This window comes from Hyla sarda, chromosome 6, assembly GCF_029499605.1.
Source record: "Hyla sarda isolate aHylSar1 chromosome 6, aHylSar1.hap1, whole genome shotgun sequence".
Taxonomy (NCBI): Eukaryota; Metazoa; Chordata; class Amphibia; order Anura; family Hylidae; genus Hyla; species Hyla sarda.
In genome coordinates this window covers 303,912,402-303,936,139 of record NC_079194.1, presented here as the reverse complement: position 1 = coordinate 303,936,139, position 23,738 = coordinate 303,912,402, and the positions used below count along the sequence as shown (strand labels likewise).

Here is a 23,738-nt window from a genome sequence, read left to right as displayed (position 1 = left end):
CACACACATCACATGTACAAACATAAAAAGATATATCACATACACATATATATATATCACATACATACACTCTTACATAAATATATACACACACACATATATATACATAGACATACATACATACATACATACTCATATACACACACATCACATGTACAAACATAAAAAGATATATCACATACACACACATAGATAGATAGATATATATATATCACATACATACATGCATATACATATATGCATACACACACATATACATTCAGATATATATCTTATAATGTAGCAGTGTGGAGATCAAGGTGTTAAACGTCCATTGTTCTGTTTGCTCTAGAAGCCCCGCACTGATTGGCTGTTTCATCGTAGACAGACTGTACTTCGAAGAGATTGGTCTCCTGGACGAAGGGATGGAAGTCTACGGAGGAGAGAACGTGGAGCTCGGAGTGCGGGTAAGAAACGCATCCTACTGATTTTAAATCCCAACCAGTGTGCCTCCAGCTGTTGCAAAACTACAACTCCCAGCATGCACTCCCCATCCCCGTATACACTAGCACATGTATTCTGCAGGGGGACACTTGCCTGACCTTTCTCTCCTCTGACATCTAGAGTCATCAGGAAATTGAGAGGCTATTGTACACATAGGTCACTATGGCTCAACCCGGGTGCCTCCAGCTGTTGCAAAACTACAACTCACAGCATGCCCGGACAGCCGAAGGCTGTCCGGGCATGCTGGGAGTTGTAGTTTTGCAACAGCTGGAGGCACCCTGGTTGGTAAACACTTCTAGTTTTGAAACATCTGGAGGAACAACCCTATTTATAGCGTTATAGCTCATTCTGGGTGACAACCACTTATGGCCGCCATGACACTATGTATAAAGATTCGCAACGTTTGTACTTATTGTGAAATTTTGCCAAAATGATCTAATTTTGTGTTTTGTTTTGTTTTTGTAGTTTTTTTATGTTGTCTGCACTAGCTTGGTCATTTTTCTTTTTGTTCGCTTCCAGGGGGCGTAGTTGGTGTAGATGGACTTGTTGGTTTTCTAAATAAAATAAAAAATCGAATTATTTTTGGGCAACTTTACTCCAGTGAGCGTCTGGCATAGAAATTTAATTTTTTTTGGCACTATTCAGGGATTCCTGTCATTTGCGCAAACATATGAAACATCCTAAATTTTGCACAGCCACTGGGAAAACCACACACTTGTGCAAAAAAAAGAAATAATTTGCGCTAATAAAAAAAAATCACCCCAATAGTGTCTAAAACCGTGTGCATTTTCTGCTCCACTAAATGGTTTTCTTAATTCCAAAATCTGAACTCGTTCGTATTCCCCCATGACTGCAGCGACTGATAACGTGAGAGCGCGTACGACTTGTATCTTCTTGCTCGCTCCATGTTACTCTTATCTTTATTAATTAGCAGATTTAATCGCCGCCTCATATGTAAATCACTGCGCGTCCTATGGTACTGCTCAGTCAGCAGCGTAGGGTGACCCCCAAATGCAACTTTACAGTCTGTGCACGGAAAGTTCAAAACTTTTGTTGCAATTAGTCATCATCTTCATAATGGATTTGGATACATATTAATAACTTTAGACAATTTGTTGCAGCTCCTCCGCCTGCTCCATATTCCCTTCCTGCAGTCATTCCTAATTCTGCCCCCATCCTTCCTCTATGCAGCAGGTTCAGCTCCTCCACCTGCTCCATATTCCCTTCCTGCAGTCATTCCTAATTCTGCCCCCATCTTTCCTGTATGCAGCAGGCTCAGCTCCTCCATCTGCTCCATATTCTCTTCTTGCAGTCATTCCTAATTCTGCCCTCATCCTTCCTCTATGCAGCAGGTTCAGCTCCTTCACCTGCTCCATATTCCCTTCCTGCAGTCATTCCTAATTCTGCCCCCATCTTTCCTGTATGGAGCAGGCTCAGCTCCTCCGCCTGCTCCATATTCCCTTCCTGCAGTCATTCCTAATTCTGCCCCCATCCTTCCTCTATGCAGCAGGTTCAGCTCCTTCACCTGCTCCATATTCCCTTCCTGCAGTCATTCCTAATTCTGCCCCCATCTTTCCTGTATGGAGCAGGCTCAGCTCCTCCACCTGCTCCATATTCTCTTCTTGCAGTCATTCCTAATTCTGCCCCCATCCTTCCTGTATGGAGCAGGCTCAGCTCCTCCACCTGCTCCATATTCTCTTCTTGCAGTCATTCCTAATTCTGCCCCCATCTTTCCTGTATGCAGCAGGTTCAGCTCCTCCACCTGCTCCATATTCCCTTCCTGCAGTTATTCCTAATTCTGCCCCCATCCTTCCTGTATGGAGCAGGTTCAGCTCCTCCACCTGCTCCATATTCCCTTCCTGCAGTCATTCCTAATTCTGCCCTCATCTTTCCTGTATGGAGCAGGCTCAGCTTCTCCACCTGCTCCCTATTCCCTTCCTGCAGTTATTCCTAATTCTGCCCCATCTTTCCTGTATGAGGCTCAGCTCCTCTGCCTGCTCCATATTCCCTTTGTGCAGTCATTCCTAATTCTGCCCCCATCCTTCCTGTATCCAGCAGGCTCAGCTCCTCCCCCTGCTCCATATTCTCTTCTTGCAGTCATTCCTAATTCTGCCCCCATCCTTCCTGTATGGAGCAGGTTCAGCTCCTCCACCTGCTCCATATTCCCTTCCTGCAGTCATTCCTAATTCTGCCCTCATCTTTCCTGTATGGAGCAGGTTCAGCTTCTCCACCTGCTCCCTATTCCCTTCCTGCAGTTATTCCTAATTCTGCCCCCATCTTTCCTGTATGGAGCAGGCTCAGCTCCTCTGCCTGCTCCATATTCCCTTTGTGCAGTCATTCCTAATTCTGCCCCCATCCTTCCTGTATCCAGCAGGCTCAGCTCCTCCCCCTGCTCCATATTCTCTTCTTGCAGTCATTCCTAATTCTGCCCCCATCCTTCCTGTATGGAGCAGGCTCAGCTCCTCCACCTGCTCCATATTCTCTTCTTGCAGTCATTCCTAATTCTGCCCCCATCTTTCCTGTATGGAGCAGGTTCAGCTCCTTCACCTCCTCCATATTCCCTTCCTGCAGTCATTCCTAATTCTGCCCCCATCTTTCCTGTATGGAGCAGGCTCAGCTCCTCCACCTGCTCCATATTCTCTTCCTGCAGTCATTCCTAATTCTGCCCCCATCCTTCCTGTATGCAGCAGGTTCAGCTCCTCCACCTGCTCCATATTCCCTTCCTGCAGTTATTCCTAATTCTGCCCCCATCCTTCCTGTATGGAGCAGGCTCAGCTTCTCCACCTGCTCCCTATTCCCTTCCTGCAGTTATTCCTAATTCTGCCCCCATCTTTCCTGTATGGAGCAGGCTCAGCTCCTCTGCCTGCTCCATATTCCCTTTGTGCAGTCATTCCTAATTCTGCCCCCATCCTTCCTGTATCCAGCAGGCTCAGCTCCTCCCCCTGCTCCATATTCCCTTCCTGCAGAGTTATTCCTAATTCTGCCCCCATCCGTCCTGTATGGAGCAGGCTCAGCTCCTCCACCTGCTCCATATTCCCTTCCTGCAGTCATTCCTAATTCTGCCCCCATCTTTCCTGTATGCAGCAGGCTTAGCTCCTCCCCCTGCTCCATATTCCCTTCCTGCAGAGTTATTCCTAATTCTGCCCCCATCTTTCCTGTATCCAGCAGGCTCAGGTCCTCCACCTGCTCCATATTCCCTTCTTGCAGAGTTATTCCTAATTCTGTCACCATCCGTCCTGTATGGAGCAGGCTCAGCTCCTCCACCTGCTCCCTATTCCCTTCCTGCAGAGTTATTCCTAATTCTGTCACCATCCGTCCTGTATGGAGCAGGCTCAGCTCCTCCACCTGCTCCCCATTCCCTTCCTGCAGAGTTATTCCTAATTCTGTCACCATCCGTCCTGTATGGAGCAGGCTCAGCTCCTCCACCTGCTCCATATTCCCTTCCTGCAGAGTTATTCCTAATTCTGCCCCCATCCTTCCTGTATGGAGCAGGCTCAGCTCCTCCACCTGCTCCATATTCCCTTCCTGCAGAGTTATTCCTAATTCTGTCACCATCCGTCCTGTATGGAGCAGGCTCAGCTCCTCCACCTGCTCCATATTCCCTTCCTGCAGAGTTATTCCTAATTCTGCCCCCATCCTTCCGGTATAATGCAGGCTCAGCTCCTCCACCTGCTCCATATTCTCTTCCTGCAGTTATTCCTAATTCTGCCCCCATCCTTCCTGTATGCAGCAGGTTCAGCTCCTCCACCTTCTCCATATTCCCTTCCTGCAGTTATTCCTAATTCTGCCCCCATCTTTCCTGTATGGAGCAGGCTCAGCTCCTCTGCCTGCTCCATATTCCCTTCCTGCAGTCATTCCTAATTCTGCCCCCATCTTTCCTGTATGCAGCAGGCTCAGCTCCTCCACCTGCTCCATATTCCCTTCCTGCAGAATTATTCCTAATTCTGCCCCCATCTTTCCTGTATCCAGCAGGCTCAGGTCCTCCACCTGCTCCATATTCCCTTCCTGCAGTCATTCCTAATTCTGCCCCCATCCTTCCTGTATGCAGCAGGCTCAGCTCCTCCCCCTGCTCCATATTCCCTTCCTGCAGTCATTCCTAATTCTGCCCCCATCCTTCCTGTATGCAGCAGGCTCAGCTCCTCCCCCTGCTCCATATTCCCTTCCTGCAGTCATTCCTAATTCTGCCCCCATCCTTCCTGTATGCAGCAGGCTTAGCTCCTCCCCCTGCTCCATATTCCCTTCCTGCAGAGTTATTCCTAATTCTGCCCCCATCTTTCCTGTATCCAGCAGGCTCAGCTCCTCCACCTGCTCCCTATTCCCTTCCTGCAGAGTTATTCTTAATTCTGCCGCCTTCCTTCCTGTATGGAGCAGGCTCAGCTCCTCTGCCTGCTCCATACTCCCTTTCCAAGTAAGATACATGGTCTCCCATTCGATCACAGCCTCTAAAACAGTGTTTCCCATCCAGGGTACCTCCAGCTGTTGCAAAACTACAACTCCCAGCATGGTAATCAAGCTTGATTGGGAGGAAGGGAGTGGTGAGCTGGCTGTATCTACTTGCTGTGGCAGAAAGTGCTTGAGGCCCCAGGGACCTGACAGGTTGCCATTAATATCCCTGAATACCTGGAAACTATTGTTAGTTGACAACGTGCTGCAAGGTAATCCCAGTATAATAGTAGGTGCCATTGCAGCAAGTGATGGCCGGAACTGACAAGTTTCCTTTAAAGATGATGTCCAGTGCTAAGAAATGTATCACCTATTCCAGCGGTTGGACCCCCCACAATTTCCCGTACGGGGCCCTGACTCTGCTCCAGCTGAGCTGCTGTGTGTGAGGTTTCGTACACAGCTGGTCGAATATCCCCCCCCCCCCCCCCCCATTCATCTTTACAGGAGAGATGGAGACACAGTGTTACTGTGATGAATGGAGGGGACGTGTTTCGACCAGCGGACGTACTGGGTATGAAACACACTCCAGCAGTGCAGAGACCCCATATGGGAGATTGCAGAGGGTCCCAGCGGTTGGACCCCCTATGGTCAGACATTTATTCCCTATCCTGTGGATAGAGGATACATTTCTTTGCTCTGGTCTTCTTTAACAATAGTTTCCTGGTATTCAGTTGTGTAAGAGTAACCCTGTCTGGTCCGGCCATTGCTTGCGGCATTACCTTGCAGCAGGTTGTAAACTGACATTTTTCTGGTGTTCAAGAGTGTTAGTTGACAACCTGCTGCAAGGTAATCTCAGTATAATAGTCAGTGTCATTGCAGCAAGCGATGGCCGGACCTAACAAGCTCGCTTTAATAGTTTCCTGGTATACAGTTATGTAAAAGTAACTTTGACAGGTCCGGCCATCGCTTATTGCAATGGCTCCTACTATTATACTGAGAGAACCTTGCAGCAGGTTGTAAACTGACATTTTCCTTGTGTTCAAGGGAGTTAGTTGACAACCTGCTGCAAGGTAATCTCAGTATAACTCTAGGAGCCATCGCAGTAAGTGATAACGGACCTGACAGGTTCTCTTTAATACAACTGAATACCAGGAAACTTTTGTTAGTTAACAACCTGCTGAAAGGTAATTTCAGTATAATAGTAGGTACCGTTGCAGCAAACGATGGCCGGACCGGAAAGGTTACCTTTAAAAATAGTTTCCTAGTATTCAGTTTTGTTAAAGTAACCCTGACAGGTCCAACCATCGCTTGCTGCACTGGCACCTACTATTAGGTTGTAGAACTGACATTTTCCTGGTATTCTAGAGTGTTAGTTAACAACCTGCTGCGAGTAATCTCTGTATAGGTGCCAGTGCAGCAAGCGATGGCCGGACCTGTCAAGGTTACTTTTACACAACTGTATACCAGGAAACTATTGTTAAAGCTTGCAGCAGGTTGTCAACTTACACTCTTGAATCCCAGGAAAATGCCAATTGACAACCTTCTTCAAAGTAATCTCAGTATAATACTAGGAGCCATTGCAGCAAGTGATGACCAAACCTGACAAGTTCTCTTTAACACAACTGTACACCAGGAAACTATATATTGTTAGTTTACAACCTGCTGCAAAGTAATCTCTGTATAATAGTGTCATTGCAGCAAGCGATTGCTGGACCTGACAAGTTCTTTTTAACACAACTGTACACTAGGAAACTATATTGTTAGTTAACAACCTGCTGCAAGTGTAATCTCTGTATAATAGTAGGTACCCTTTCAGCAAGTGATAACCGGACCTGACAGGTTCTCTTCAACAATATAGTTTCCTGCTATTCAGTTGTGTTAAAGAAAACCTGTCATGTCCGGCCATCGCTTGCTGCAATGACTCCTTCTATTATACTGAGATAACCTTTCAGCAGGTTGTTAACTAACAATAATTTCCTGGTATTCAGTTGTATTAAAGAGAACCTGTCAGGTCCGGTTATCACTTACTGCGATGGCTCCTCGAGTTATACTGAGATTACCTTGCAGCAGGTTGTCAACTAACTCCCTTGAATACCAGGAAAATGGTAGTTTACAACCTGCTTCAAGGTTCTCTCAGTATAATAGTAGGAGCCATTGCAGCAAGCGATGGCTGGTTCTGTGAAGGTTACTTTTACACAACCGTATACCAGGAAACTATTGTTAAAGCGAGCTTGTCAGGTCCGGCCATCGCTTGCTGCAATGACGCTATTATATTAAGGTTACATTGCAGCAGGTTGTCAATTGATATTTTCCTGGTATTCAAAAGTGTTAGTTTACAACCTGCTGCAAGGTAATCTAATAGTAGGTGCGAGTGAAGCAAGAGATGGTCGGACCCGTCAAGGTTACTTTTACACAACTGAATACTAGGAAACTATCTTTTAACGGAAACTTTTCTGGTCCGGCCATCGCTTGCTGCAACGGTACCTACTATTATACTGAGATTACCTTTCAGCAGGTTGCAAACTAACCATTGTATTAAAAACAACCCGTCAGGTCCGGCCATCGCTTGCTGCAATGGCGCCTACTATTATACTGAGATTACCTTGCAGCGGGTTGTAAACTAACAATAGGTCCTAGTATTTAGTTGTGTTAAAGGGAACCTGTCAGGTCCGGCCATCGCTTGCTGCAATGACTCCTACTATTATACTTATTACCTTGCAGCAGGTTGCAGAGATTACCTTGCAGAAGGTTGTTAGCAATATAGTTTCCTGGTATTCAGTGGTGTTAGTTACCAACCTGCTGCAAGGTAATCTCAGTATAATAGTAGGCGCCATTGCAGCAAGCGATGGCCGGACCTGACATGTGGTTTTTAATACAATTGTTAGTTTGCAACCTGCTGCAAGGTAATTGAATAGGTGGAGGATGGAAATCATAATTCTCTAAATGTACATGTTTTAGACCAGTGTTTACCAACCAGGACGCCTCCAGCTGTTGTAAAACTACAACTCCCAGCATGCCCGTACAGCCGAGGCGCCCTGGGTGGTAAACGCTGCTTTAAAGGGGTACTCCTGTGGAAAACTTTTTTTTTTATCAACTGGTCCCAGAAAGTTAAACACATTTGTGGATTACTTCTATTTAAAAAATCTTAATCCTTCCAGTACTTCTTAGCTGCTGAATACTACAGAGGAAATTATTTTCTTTTTGGAACACAGAGCTGTCTGCTGACATCATGAGCACAGTGCTCTCTGCTGACACCTCTGGACAGTTCCTAAAATGGGCAGAGGTGTCAGCAGAGAGCACTGTGGTCATGATGTCAGCAGAGAGCTCTGTGTTCCAAAAAGAAAATAATTTCCTCTGTAGTATTCAGCAGCTAATAAGTACTGGAAGGCTTAAGATTTTTTAATAGAAGTAATTTACAAATCTGTTTAACTTTCTGGCAGCAGTTGTTAAAAAAAAAAAAGTTTTCCACCGGAGTACCCCTTTAAAACCTGACCCGAGGAACCATGTCAGCTCTGCATGTGACTTTTAAGAGAAGTTTCTACCATCTGCCTTTTGAGAAAAAAGAAAAAAAACAAGAAATGTCGCTGTTAAAGAACACAACGTGCGTTTCGAGCGCCATCATTTTTCATTTGTCGCTGGCGTAAGCCCCGATGCGTCTAGAAGTTGACAGCCGCGATCAATAGGAAGCGTTACTTAGCGTTAAGCACACAGTATGATTACACGTTCCTAATGACATTCCCCATCGTCCTCCCGGGAGTTGTAAGAGAAGATTAAAATCCAGCGGTTACCGGAGCCGTTGCGGATTCTCGCTCCCCGTAACAATGTTATCAGCAGCTGTCATCTTTTAAGCTGCACATATGTTGCGGTTCGGGGGGGGGGGGGGGTTGGGTACCCGGACGCGCTTTGCTGGTCATGCAGCGGGATTGTTACTTATCTATCTGCAGCGACGGCGGCGCGCGCGTCAGGATTACGGATGGTAACACCTGCTCGGCCCACGCCCGCGCCGCTGATTTACTGCTGGTTAACACGGCTCCTCGCATTAGATCGCACAACATCTTTCTGTCGGAGTCGATTAAATATTCCGTACACACGGCGAGCGCGCCTCTCCGGGACACAACACTTGTCTTGCGTCGGACCATCTGTTACGTTAGAGCATTTAAATAATTCACAAATCTGAACATGACACAAAAGTAACTGAGGAAAAAAAGAAAAAAAAGTTTCTTGTTTTTAAATTTTTTTTTCAAGGAAAGCTTCGAACATAAACTGTTCCGGTCCCGGGGAGGACAATAAAAGTCGCGCCATCTGTTTTTATCCATCCCAGGTCCTGGTTTTCTCTTCCTGTCATTGCAAACCAGGTTAAAGGGGAACTCCGGAGGGGAATAAAAAATGTTTTCAAGTCACCTGGTGCCAGAAGGTTATACAGATTTGTTAATTATTTCTATTTAAAAATCTTAACCCTTCCAGTACTTATCAGCTGCTGTATATCCTGGAGGAGTCATGTAATCTTTCTAGTACTTATCAGCTGCTGTATGTCCTGGAGGAGTCATGTAGTCTTTCCAGTACTCATCAGCTGCTGTATGTCCTGGAGGAGTCATGTAGTCTTTCCAGTACTTATCAGCTGCTGTATGTCCTGGAGGAGTCGTGTAGTCTTTCTAGTACTGATCAGCTGCTGTATGTCCTGGAGGAAGTCATGTAGTCTTTCCAGTACTGATCAGCTGCTGTATGTCCTGGAGGAGTCATGTAGTCTTTCCAGTACTGATCAGCTGCTGTATGTCCTGGAGGAGTCATGTAGTCTTTCCAGTACTGATCAGCTGCTGTATGTCCTGGAGGAGTCATGTAGTCTTTCCAGTACTGATCAGCTGCTGTATGTCCTGGAGGAGTCATGTTGTCTTTCCAGTACTTATCAGCTGCTGTATGTCCTGGAGGAAGTCATGTAGTCTTTCTAGTACTTATTAGCTGCTGTATGTCCTGGAGGAGTCATGTAGTCTTTCTAGTACTTATTAGCTGCTGTATGTCCTGGAGGAGTCATGTAGTCTTTCTAGTACTTATTAGCTGCTGTATGTCCTGGAGGAGTCATGTAGTCTTTTCAGTAGTTATCAGCTTTTGTATGCTCCAGAGGAAGTTGTGTAGTTCTTTCCAGTGAGATACAGAGCTCACTGCTGACACCTTTGCTATGGGGATTTGCTCTTGCTCTAGGCAATTCCTGACATGGACAGAGGTGTCAGCAGAGAGCACTGTAGTCAGACTAGAAAGAACTACACAACTTCCTGTGGAGCATACAGCAGCTGATAAGTACTGGAAGGATTACGATTTTTAAAATGAAATAATTTACCAATCTGTAGAACTTTCTGGTGCCAGTTGATTTGAATATTTTTTTCCTCCAGAGTTCCCCTTTAAGAGCCTAACATGGGTCAATTATCACCCCCATCATCTTAAAGAGGTACTCCACTGGAAAGCATTTTATTTATTTTTTTTTAATCAACTGGTGCCAGAAAGTTAAACAGATTTGTAAATTACTTCTATTAAAAAAATCTTAATCCTTCCAGTACTTATCAGCTGATGTTATGATCCACAGGAAGTTCTTTTCTTTTTGAATTTCCTTTCTGCCTGACCACAGTGCTCTCTGCTGACACCTCTTTCCATGTCAGGATCATAACAGCAGCTCATAAGTACTGGAAGGATTAAGATTTTTTTTATAGAAGAAATTTACAAATCTGTTTACTTTGTGGCACCAGTTGATTTAAAAAAAAAAAAATATGTTTTCCAGTGGAGTACCCCTTTAACTATTTGGGATGTTGAGAGTTGTCATCCACAGCCGTCTCATTGAGGCTACGTTCAGCAGACGAGTTGTTTCTGTGTATCAGGAAGGTCACATTATCAGATATTCACCTTCCTCCAGCCCCAGAGGATTGTGGTCCGGCGCCTCCTGAAGGTCAGTCAGGATAGCCCGCCGTACGCTTGGCCCGGAGGACTCGTCTATCAATCACGGTCTTGGCTTTCCCCACGATGAATGACTCACAGATGGGTTTGGAAACATTATGTCCAAGAGCGTAATGGCCCCCGATACAAGTCACCGAAAACGCAGTCGGCTCCGAGCGGCGCAGCGACCTCGCGTCCGTCAGGAACCGCTCCGGGGGAAGTGGTCTTTATTTAGAGAATTGTGATGTCTGCAACTAAACCGCTTCAATGGCGAACACAGATCTGCTGCATCTAGGAATAGAAACAAAACTCATTCTAAGATAATCGTGACGACCTTTCCTCCAAAACAGCGCCGCACCTGTCCAGCGGTGGTGAGGTCTGGTATTGCAACTCTATTGAAGTCAGTATTTCCCAACCAGAGTGACTCCAGCTGTTGCAAAACTACAACTCCCAGCATGCACTCCCCATCCATGTATACACTAGGACATGTATTCTGCAGGGGGGCACTTGCCCTACCCTTCTCTCTTCTGACATCCAGAGTCAACAGAGAGTCCATAATATACATAGATCAGTGTTTCCCAACCGGTGTTCCTCCAGCTGTTGCAAAACTAAAACTCCCAGCATGCACTCCCCATCCCCGCATACACTGGCACATGTATTCTGCAGGGGGACACTTGCCCGACCCTTCTCTCCTCTGACATCCAGAGTCAACAGAGAATCAAGAGGCCATCATACACATAGATCAGTGTTTCCCAACCAGGGTGCCTCCAACTGTTGCAAAACTACAACTCCCAGCATGCATTCCTCATCCTTAAATAAACTAGCACATATAGTCTGCAGGGTGACACTTGTCCGACCCTTCTCTCCTCTGACATCCAGAGTCAACAGAGAGTCCATAATATACATGGATCAGTGTTTCCCAATCTGTGTTCCTCCAGCTGTTGCAAAACTACAACTCCCAGCATGCCCGGACAGTCGAAGGCTACAACTCCCAGGAGAAGGCATCCTGGGAGTTGCAGTTTTGCAACAGCTGGAGGCACACCCGTTGGGAAACTTCTGTACAGTTATTATTTTATCATACAATGTATCTGTATAGCCCTCCATATTTAGATGTAGCAGAACTGAGCTTGTCATTAGGCTGTCCGGGCATGCTGGGAGTTGTAGTTTTTGCAACAGCTGGAGGAACAAACCTGTTTATAGCGTTATAGCACATACTGAGTGACAACCACTCATGGCCGCCATGACTCCATGTGCAAAGATTTGCAATGTTTGTTCGTATCGGTGCCAGTCTACACTTTACTTTTAGAATTCTATTCGTGAACCAGGAAGATTAGGATGAACAGAATTTATCGACATAACTGGTGATGATCATCATAATTATGGATCTTTGGCGCAGCCGCGTTTCTTGAAAAATTTTTTTTATATAATCTATAATTTTCCTTCCCGACAAACAAGTAAATTCCAGCTCGTCTCGCGGTGACGTTGCGCCCTCCCTCCCCCTTCCGCGTTGTTTTGGTACCAGCCAGCAGCGTTGTACCCTTTCAGGCATGGCTGCCCCCAGGGATCTGTGCCAGGAAAACAGAGGGAGCCTGGCAGATTGGGCTGGAAACATAATTACTCTACAACATGAATTACGGATGCCGGCGTATATAGCGTATAATGTCGCGTCCCGCCAGCCGCCTTGTAAATCCGCGGTAACAGCCGCCAGTCCTGGTGTCTGCCACGCACTGCCGACGGGTTTATCATTTCGTGTCATAATGGAAATGTTTATTTTTATGTAGAACGATTGGGCAGGAGAAGGCGAAAGAGCGCGGTGAAGGCTGCGTCCTGGCTGGCGCCATTAACGCTTTGTGTATATGGCCGCGGTGTCTATTATTCTGATGATTTCATCTTTTTTTTTTGTTGTTGAACAATAAATGTCCATTATACAGAACTCATCGTCCGGGAGGAGGAAAGTGAATGGTCAGAAATGGAGAGCGCAGAGGGCGGAGCCAAAAAATACGATAGGAATCTACAGCGCAATTAGACAGTGTAGCTGGGCTCATCACCATTACCTAGATTACTATTCTATACTCCAGTCACCTCCAGAGCTGCGCTAATCACCATTACCTGGAATACTATTCTATACTCCAGTCACCTCCAGAGCTGTGCTCATCACCATTACCTAGAATACTCTGCTATACTCCAGTCACCTCCAGAGCTGCGCTCATCACCATTACCTGGAATACTATTCTATACTCCAGTCACCTCCAGATCTGCGCTCATCACCATTACCTGGAATACTATTCTATACTCCAGTCACCTCCAGAGCTGCGCTCATCACCATTACCTGGAATACTATTATATACTCCAGTCACCTCCAGAGCTGCGCTCATCACCATTACCTAGAATACTATTCTATACTCCAGTCACCTCCAGAGCTGCGCTCATCACAATTACATAGAATACTCTGCTATACTCCAGTCACCTCCAGAGCTGTACTCATCACCATTACCTAGAATACTATTCTATACTCCAGTCACCTCCAGAGCTGCGCTCATCACCATTACCTAGAATACTATTCTATACTCCAGTCACCACCAGAGCTGTACTCATCACCATTACCTAGAATACTATTCTATACTCCAGTCACCACCAGAGCTGCGCTCATCACCATTACCTAGAATACTATTCTATACTCCAGTCACCTCCAGAGCTGCGCTCATCACCATTACCTGGAATACTATTCTATACTCCAGTCACCTCCAGAGCTGCGCTCATCACCATTACCTGGAATACTATTATATACTCCAGTCACCTCCAGATCTGCGCTCATCACCATTACCTAGAATACTCTGCTATACTCCAGTCACCTCCAGAGCTGCACTCATCACCATTACCTAGAATACTCTGCTATACTCCAGTCACCTCCAGAGCTGCACTCATCACCATTACTTAGAATACTCTGCTATACTCCAGTCACCTCCAGAGCTGGGCTCATCACCATTACCTAGAATACTATTTTATACTCCAGTCACCTCCAGAGCTGCGCTCATCACAATTACATAGAATACTCTGCTATACTCCAGTCTCCTCCAGAGCTGCGCTCATCACCATTACCTAGAATACTATTCTATAGTCCAGTCACCTCCAGAGCTGCGCTCATCACCATTACCTGGAATACTATTCTATACTCCAGTCACCTCCAGAGCTGCGCTCATCACCATTACCTGGAATACTATTCTATACTCCAGTCACCTCCAGAGCTGCGCTCATCACCATTACCTAGAATACTATTCTATACTCCAGTCACCTCCAGAGCTGCACTCATCACCATTACCTAGAATACTCTGCTATACTCCAGTCACCTCCAGAGCTGCACTCATCACCATTACCTAGAATACTCTGCTATACTCCAGTCACCTCCAGAGCTGGGCTCATCACCATTACCTAGAATACTATTTTATACTCCAGTCACCTCCAGAGCTGCGCTCATCACCATTACCTGGAATACTATTCTATACTCCAATCACCTCCAGAGCTGGGCTCATCACCATTACCTAGAATACTATTCTATACTCCAGTCACCTCCAGAGCTGCGCTCATCACAATTACATAGAATACTCTGCTATACTCCAGTCTCCTCCAGAGCTGCGCTAATCACCATTACCTGGAATACTATTCTATACTCCAGTCACCTCCAGAGCTGCGCTCATCACCATTACCTGGAATACTATTCTATAGTCCAGTCACCTCCAGAGCTGCGCTCATCACCATTACCTAGAATACTATTCTATACTCCGGTCACTTCCAGAGCTGCACTCATCACCATTACCTAGAATACTATTCTATACTCCAGTCACCTCCAGAGCTGCGCTCATCACCATTACCTAGATTACTATTCTATACTCCAGTCACCTCAGGGGCTGTACTCATCACAATTACCTAGAATACTGTTCTATACTCCAGTCACCTCCAGAGCTGCGCTCATCACCATTACCTGGAATACTATTCTATACTCCAGTCACCTCCAGAGCTGCACTCATTACCATTACCTAGAATACTATTCTATACTCCAGTCACCTCCAGAGCTGCGCTCATCACCATTACCTAGAATCCTCTGCTATACTCCAGTCACCTCCAGAGCTGCACTCATCACCATTACCTACAATCCTCTGCTATACTCCAGTCACCTCCAGAGCTGTGCTCATCACCATTACCTAGAATCCTCTGCTATACTCCAGTCACCTCCAGAGCTGCACTCATCACCATTACCTACAATCCTCTGCTATACTCCAGTCACCTCCAGAGCTGCACTCATCACCATTACCTAGAATACTCTGCTATACTCCAATCACCTCCAGAGCTGGGCTCATCACCATTACCTACAATCCTCTGATATACTCCAGTCACCTCCAGAGCTGCGCTCATCACCATTACCTAGAATACTCTGCTATACTCCAATCACCTCCAGAGCTGCGCTCATCACCATTATCTAGAATACTATTCTATACTCCAGTCTCCTCCAGAGCTGCGCTCATCACCATTACCTAGAATACTATTCTATACTCCAGTCACCTCCAGAGCTGTGCTCATCACCATTACCTGGAATACTATTCTATACTCCAGTCACCTCCAGAGCTGTGCTCATCACCATTACCTGGAATACTATTCTATACTCCAGTCACCTCCAGAGCTGCGCTCATCACAATTACCTAGAATACTCTGCTATACTCCAGTCACCTCCAGAGCTGTACTCATCACCATTACCTAGAATACTATTCTATACTCCAGTCACCTCCAGAGCTGCGCTCATCACCATTACCTAGAATACTATTCTATACTCCAGTCACCTCCAGAGCTGCGCTCATCACCATTACCTAGAATACTCTGCTATACTCCAATCACCTCCAGAGCTGCGCTCATCACCATTACCTAGAATACTCTGCTATACTCCAATCACCTCCAGAGCTGCGCTCATCACCATTACCTAGAATACTATTCTATACTCCAGTCACCTCCAGAGCTGCGCTCATCACCATTACCTATAATACTATTCTATACTCTGTATCAGACTGTATCACGATAGGATTAGATACACAGCTCTGCAGACCGTATCACACAGGATAGGCTTAGATACACAGCTGAGCAGACAGCATCACACATGATAGGCTTAGATACAGTGGCTCAGTTAATAGCATTACATGTGATTAGATAAATGACTCATCAGACTGTATCATACATGATAGGCTTAGATACAGTGACTCAGTATGCAGCATTACACATGATCACATGACAGGATTAGATACATGGCTCGGCAAACAGTAGTACACGTGATAGGATTAGGTACAGCTGCTCAGCATATAGTATCACACATGAAAGGATTAGATACTGTCGCTGTATCCAATTTGATCATGTATGATACTATATGCTAAACTGCTGTATCTAAACCTACCATGTGTATTATTGTCTGCTGGGCCATGTATCTAATCCTGTCATGTGTGATACTGCCATCTGAGCTGCTGTATCTAAGCCTTTCATGTGACCCTGAATGCTGGACTGCTGAGATACACCTCTGTAGACAGTATAACACACGGTTAGGTTTACATACACTGGCTCACTAGACTGTATCCCACATAATAGGATTAGATACAACAGCTCACACTTGATAGGAATAGACCAGACCACATGATGGTATCGCACAGGAGCAGCTTAGATACACTACCTCGACAGCACAGTAGTTCCTCCTCTTTGTATTTAACCATCAGAGCAGTGTTTCCCAACCAGGGTGCCTCCAGCTGTTGCAAAACAACAACTCCCAGCATGCCCGGACAGCCTTCGGCTGTCCGGGCATGCTGGGAGTTGTAGTTTTGCAACAGCTGGAGGCACACTGGTTGGGAAACATTGCATTAGAGTGTCAGCTCTTGTGGGAAGTGGCTCGGTATGTGGCAGCATTGTGTATCCTCTGTATCTAAGCGATCTGCCCGCGCGCCGTGTTATCCGCGAACATGGCAGCCGTCCCACCGCGCAGATGGCTCCCGGCTTGTTCTGGAACAGGAGCCCTTCAGCAAGACAGATTGTACACGACCGCGCAAAACATGGGGGACCCCCGAGCCAATCCTGTGTCTGCACTGTAATGTCTCCAGAGCGCCCCCTAATGGGAAATAATAAAACAACGCCTGCTTGGTGAGGAGTCAGAAAACATCTACAGATTATATATTTATGTATATTGAAGCAACTTTGTAAATCTCATGTATACAGACCTGTGTGTCTCCACGGCAACAGACTACAAACAAACAGTGTAGTCAGACGCTGCAGTCATGTATTCCCCTCCCCCCCAGAAAAATTACAGAGAATTTATTTCATTAACATTAGAAAAAATTTCATTAAAACTACAACTCCCAGCAGCCCTTGGAATCCCCTCCCCTGGGACGGAGACCCTATATAAGGGGCTGGCTGGACCTCCTCTTCCTCTTTCTTTCGTGCGAACTTCGGAACAGCGCACGGCATCTGGATACCCTGGATACACTCCGACGGCAAATGAATTCCACCTCCGGAACTCGACGTCAGGGCCAACTGGGCCCCCAGCAACTGTGTTTCAACTGGAACAAAACAGAACAGCTGTCACTCAGGGACTTCTCATACTTTGCTGCGTAGATGCAGGATCCGTTCTTCAATATCCTGAAACGAGAAAACACACCGTAACAGGGTGGGAAGGGAGGGAAGATACTCGCCTCCTGTCTTCATATAACTTAGATTTTCCGTCACGTTAGCTAGGAAAATCCCGATTTATATATCAGACAGGAGGCTCATATCTTGCAAGTTTAAAGCTAAACAAGTTTAATCAGGAAATATGTGAACATACACGTTCATAGGAGAGACACAGAAACATGTTCCTGCGGCCAAAAATAGAACTGCCTAAAGGTCGACTCAGACGACCAATCAGCAGCTAATAAAAGGTCCGAGAGTGAACCCCCTGACGTGACCACCTTAGTGGCCATCGCCCCTCTAGAAGAGTGGGCACCAAAAAGAGAAACGTCAATACCAGCCAAATCCATGGCTGCCCTCACCCACCTGGCTAAGGTAGCCGAGGTTACCGGAAGATGAGGCTTGACATAGGAGACTAATAATTGATTATAAGCAACAGACCGCAATTGTGCAGTCCGCTCCTCATACCGTTGCAGACATCGCACCACACAAAGGCGCGGATGGTCAGGAAAAAAGGGATAGAAGACTGTTTGAAGTCTCGTCTTAGTTCTGCGAACCACAGAAAACCGTACCCCATCAGGCGAAAATTGTCGCCTGGTAACATCCAATGCTTTTACATCCGATACCCTTTTTATGGATACTAAGCATAAAAGGGTTGTAAGTTTAAAAGATAAGTGTTTCAAGGACAGGACATCATTGTCCTCCCAAGCGGAAAAAAGTTCTAGTACACGGGAGACATCCCAAGTCGACTGGTATCTAGGACGAGGGGGACGTTTAAATTTTACTCCCCTTAAAAGCCTACATACCAGAGGATGTTTACCTACAGGTAACGCATCTACTGGACAATGATATGCCGATATGGCAGAACGATAGACATTTAGCGAACTATAGGATTTGCCAGACTCAAAAGAGTCCGCTAAATAATTCACTACGACTGAAACAGGTGCTTGAACGGCATCAATTTGCCGTTGATCACACCAACGAACCCACAGGGCCCAGGCAGATCGATATGCCGATCTAGTCCCTGGGGCCCAGGCCAAGGCGAGAAGGTCTCTAGCCGATTGTGAAAGGTCACCACCGGCGTCAGGGATCCCGAAACCAACCACGCTAAGAGTGGAACATTGCCGTCCAACATGAGAGGGTGACAACCCTTGATCGGGTTCGAGAGAAGTTGAGGTGAGTGGGGAATCAATCGCGGATAATCGATCGCCATCCCCAGCAGTAGGGGAAACCACGGTTGCGTTGGCCACCAAGGGGTGATCAGCACGACCGTTGCCCTCTGACTCGCTACTTGGAGAAGGGTTCTGGTAATCAAATTGAACGGAGGAAACGCATAATGCATCCCCCGTGACCAAATCTGACTGAATGCGTCCACTGCTGACGCTTCCGGATCCGGCCTCCAGCTGTAAAAACGGGGTAATTGCCGGTTGAGACGAGAGGCAAAAAGGTCCGTATGTAATGGACCCCAAAGGTCTCGTAATGCCAGAAAAATCGGACGGTCCAGCGACCAGTCGCTGGAATCTGTCAGGTAGCGCGAATTCCAATCCGCCACAGTATTGGATATCCCGGGGAGATATTCCGCCACTGGAAAGATATTCCGGGACAGACAAAAGTGCCAAAATTCGGACGCGATGTCCGCCAGCACTTTGGACCTCGTGCCCCCAAGGCGGTTGACATACTGAACTGCTGCCACGTTGTCCATACGCAAAAGCACACACTTGTTGGAAGTGTTAGAGAGAAAACTCCTGATAGCGAAGAATGCCGCCAGGAGTTCTAAAGCATTGATATGGAGGAGAGATTCCTCTACGGACCATCTCCCTCCGGTAGTGTCTAGCCCGCAACGAGCACCCCAACCTTGGCGACTCGCATCGGATTCTAGAATAATGTTCGGGCAGGAGTTGAAAATTGTCCTGCCGTTCCATTCGACGGCGTGGCAAAGCCACCACAACAGTTCCTTTACAGACTCCGGACAGAGGGGAACCTCGTCCGCATATTTGAGACCCTGGCGAAGATGGAGGGTCTTGAGTCTTTGTAGGGCTCGATAATGGAGTGGAGCCGGAAAAATTGCTTGAATAGAGGCCGACAACAGGCCGACTATGCGAGCAATCATACGCAAGGATACCTGACCCTTGCGTAACGTTGCCCTGATTTCTTTGCGGATCAGGGCTAATTTCGATTTTGGTATCAGCAGGATGGCTCTCTTGGTATCCACTAGGAAACCCAGGAATTCCATCTCTTGCGAGGGTATCAGCACCGATTTTTTGTGATTGATGAGGAAACCAAGTTCCTCCATCAACGAGATCGCCCACTGGCTGTGTAGCCAGGCCTGCGTTCTGGAACGTGCCATAATGAGTAGATCGTCCAGATAGATGATAAGGCGAACGCCTCTGCTCCGAAGAACAGCCATCACTGGTTTGAGCAGTTTGGTGAAACACCAAGGGGCAGAGGACAATCCGAACGGAAGGCAGGTGAACTGCCACATTCGGTCCCTCCACAGAAACCTTAGGAAAGGTTGGGAGGTATGGTGTATGGGAACGGTCAGATACGCGTCCTTCAGGTCGATTTTCACTAGCCAGTCCCCTGGCCAGAGAAGATCGCGTAATAGATGGATTCCCTCCATTTTAGAAATAATAAGAAAAGATATGTGAAAACAAGAAGTTCTCTCAAAGGGACGGGTGAACAGTTGTAAAAACTGCCACCTTAAGAATAAAATTCACACTATATGTAAAAACATGAATAAGAAATATAGAAGACAATACTTATCTGCCATGAGCAGAAAGAAAGAGGGGGTCCAGCCAGCCCCTTATATAGGGTCTCCGTCCCAGGGGAGGGGATTCCAAGGGCTGCTGGGAGTTGTAGTTTTAATGAAATTTTTTCTAATGTTAATGAAATAAATTCTCTGTAATTTTTCTGCTATGGGCATTAAAAAGAAAGGTTTAATGCAATATATGAGCCTCCTGTCTGATATATAACTCAGGATCAGTACAGGATAAGTAATGTAATGTATGTACACAGTGATCTCACCAGCAGAATAGTGAGTACAGCTCTGGAGTATAATACAGGATATAACTCAGGATCAGTACAGGATAAGTAATGTAATGTATGTACACAGTGATCTCACCAGCAGAATAGTGAGTACAGCTCTGGAGTATAATACAGGATATAACTCAGGATCAGTACAGGATAAGTAATGTAATGTATGTACACAGTGATCTCACCAGCAGAATAGTGAGTACAGCTCTGGAGTATAATACAGGATATAACTCAGGATCAGTACAGGATAAGTAATGTAATGTATGTACACAGTGATCTCACCAGCAGAATAGTGAGTACAGCTCTGGGGTATAATACAGGATATAACTCAGGATCAGTACAGGATAAGTAATGTAATGTATGTACACAGTGACCTCACCAGCAGAATAGTGAGTACAGCTCTGGAGTATAATACAGGATATAACTCAGGATCAGTACAGGATAAGTAATGTAATGTATGTACACAGTGACCCCACCAGCAGAATAGTGAGTGCAGCTCTGGGGTAAAATACAGGATATAACTCAGGATCAGTACAGGATAAGTAATGTAATGTATGTACACAGTGACCTCACCAGCAGAATAGTGAGTACAGCTCTGGAGTATAATACAGGATATAACACAGGATCAGTACAGGATAAGTAATGTAATGTATGTACACAGTGACCTCACCAGCAGAATAGTGAGTGCAGCTCTGGAGTATAATACAGGATATAACTCAGGATCAGTACAGGATAAGTAATGTAATGTATGTACACAGTGACCTCACGAGCAGAATAGTGAGTGCAGCTCTGGAGTATAATACAGGATATAGCTCAGGATCAGTACAGGATAAGTAATGTAATGTATGTACACAGTGATCTCACCAGCAGAATAGTGAGTACAGCTCTGGGGTATAATACAGGATATAACTCAGGATCAGTACAGGATAAGTAATGTAATGTATGTACACAGTGACCTCACCAGCAGAATAGTGAGTGCAGCTCTGGGGTATAATACAGGATATGAGGCTTTATGTAGAGATTTGGGAAATGTTTCTCCTTTACATATTCCTGCAGTTTTACCCTTCACCGCGATAGATCTTCGTGTTCTGCAGAAATATATCCATTTTCTCGCTCTGTACCCAGTAATAAGCGGCTCCGGACATGATGGCGGATGCCAAGCTGTGAGCCGCCCCCTCGCCCGCGCCAGAATAGAGCATAAATAATTGACGTAACAGATGGTAACGAAGGTGTAATTTGTTTTCTTTGTATTGTAATGTGGATCCGGCGGGCCGGGTGACTGAATTAAATAGGATTTTCATCTCTGCCAGTGATCAATATTGTCATTAAATTCTCGGATAAGTCGCGTCTGCTGCGCCGGGGTGAACGCACGTGCGCGCTATTTGTTATTTAAATGCTTTGCTTTGCCAGTCATGATGGCCGCACAGCGAGGATCCGACGGAGACCAAGACAAATGGTCTTCCCGGGACGTCATCATTTCTACAGACAGATCGTTCCGTTTCTCCTGACAGATTGTGTATATTCTTTGGCGCCACCATTTTTGGATCTATTCGGTTTTTTTTTTGTGTGTTATTAGCGTTGGGATCCGCTACCTTGAATACCTTTCTTTCAAAAACAGCGCCACATCTGTCCATTGGCGGTGGTGGTGTCTGGTATTGCAACTCTATTAAAGTAAATAGGAATAAGCTACAATACCACCTGTGGACAGGTGTGGCGCTTTTTTTTTTTTTTTTTTTTTTTTTTTTTTTATAACTTAATAAGTCAGTATTTCCCAACCAGTATGCCTTCAGCTGTTGCAAAACTACAAATCCCAGCATGCACTCCCCGTCCCCACAAACACTAGTACATGTTTTCTGCAGGGGGACACTTGCCCAACCCTTCTCTCCTCTGAATATGATGGCCATTTTGTCGACTCTGGATGTCAGAGGAGTGAAGGGTTGGGCAAGTGTCCCTCTGCAGAATACATGTTCTAGTGTTTGCGGGGATGGGGAGTACATGCTGGGATTTGTAGTTTTGTAACAGCTGGAGGCACACTGGTAGTGAAACACCGATCTATGAATATGATGGCCATTTTGTCGACTCTGGATGTCATAGATCAGTGTTTCCCTACCAGTGTGCCTCCAGCTGTTACAAAACTACAAATCCCAGCATGTACTCCCCATCCCCGCAAACACTAGAACATGTATTCTGCAGAGGGACACTTGCCCAACCCTTCTCTCCTCTGACATCCAGAGTCAACAAAATGGCCATCATATACATAGATTGGTGTTTCCCAACCATTGTGCCTCCAGCTGTTGCAAAACTACAACTCCCAGCATGCCCGGACAGCCGTTGGCTGTCCGGCATGCTGGGAGTTGTAGTTTTGCAACAGCTAGAGAAGCGCAAGTTGCAGCTGCTGATGGAAGTGATGGCACTGTTTCTTCTTGTGTATTTCCAGGTATGGCAGTGTGGGGGCAGCGTTGAGGTTCTCCCTTGCTCCAGAATAGCCCATATAGAGAGAGCGCACAAGCCGTACACGGAGGATCTGACGGCCCACGTCAGGAGGAATGCCCTACGGGTGGCTGAAGTCTGGATGGACGAGTTCAAGAGCCACGTGTACATGGCGTGGAACATACCGCAAGAGGTACAGTAACCAGCAGTTCATGGTGCCAACCCCCAAAATTATCATCATTTGTAGGGTAACTTGTTGGCAGTCCTGTCGCGTGTAGACTAGCTTGGTGACTGGGTGATGGTCCCATCCCATGTAGAGTGACTTGGTTATGTCCCATCCCGTGTAGAGTGACTGGGTGATTGTCCGGTCCCATGTAGCGTGACATGGTGGTTCTGCCCAATGTTGGGTGGCAGTGTCATCCCTTGTAGGGTTACTGAGGGACATTACGCTTCTAACCCATGACTGGGGGGGTGGTCCGGCCCCATTTAGAGTGACATGGTGGTGGTCCCATCCCCTGTTGGGTGGTTTTGCTGTCCCGTGTAGGGTTACTGGGTGACAGTTTGGTCCCACCCCATGTACAGTCCTGCCCTATGTAGTGTAACTTGGTGGCAGTCCCATCTCAAGTAGGTTATCTGGGTGCCGCTTCCGTTCCATGTAGGGTGACTGGTAATGTCCCATACTGTGTTGGCTGACTGGGTGATGGTCACATCCCATGTAGGGTAACTTGGTGACTGTGCGATGTAGTGACAGTGGTGGTTCTGTCCCATGTTGGGTGGCAGTGTCATCCCACGTAGGGTTACCA

At 46.3% G+C, this 23,738-nt stretch overlaps 1 protein-coding gene across 2 annotated transcripts in view; it reads left to right on the top strand.

The window, feature by feature from the left end:
* GALNT18 (polypeptide N-acetylgalactosaminyltransferase 18) overlaps window positions 1-23,738 on the top strand; it is a 183,993-nt gene that overhangs the window by 139,773 nt on the left and 20,482 nt on the right. For both annotated transcript variants that reach the window (XM_056527964.1, XM_056527965.1), the window contains exons 6-7: window positions 332-446; window positions 22,943-23,128. In XM_056527964.1, coding sequence (XP_056383939.1) covers window positions 332-446; window positions 22,943-23,128 — 301 coding nt within the window. The remainder of the gene's footprint in view (window positions 1-331; window positions 447-22,942; window positions 23,129-23,738) is intronic.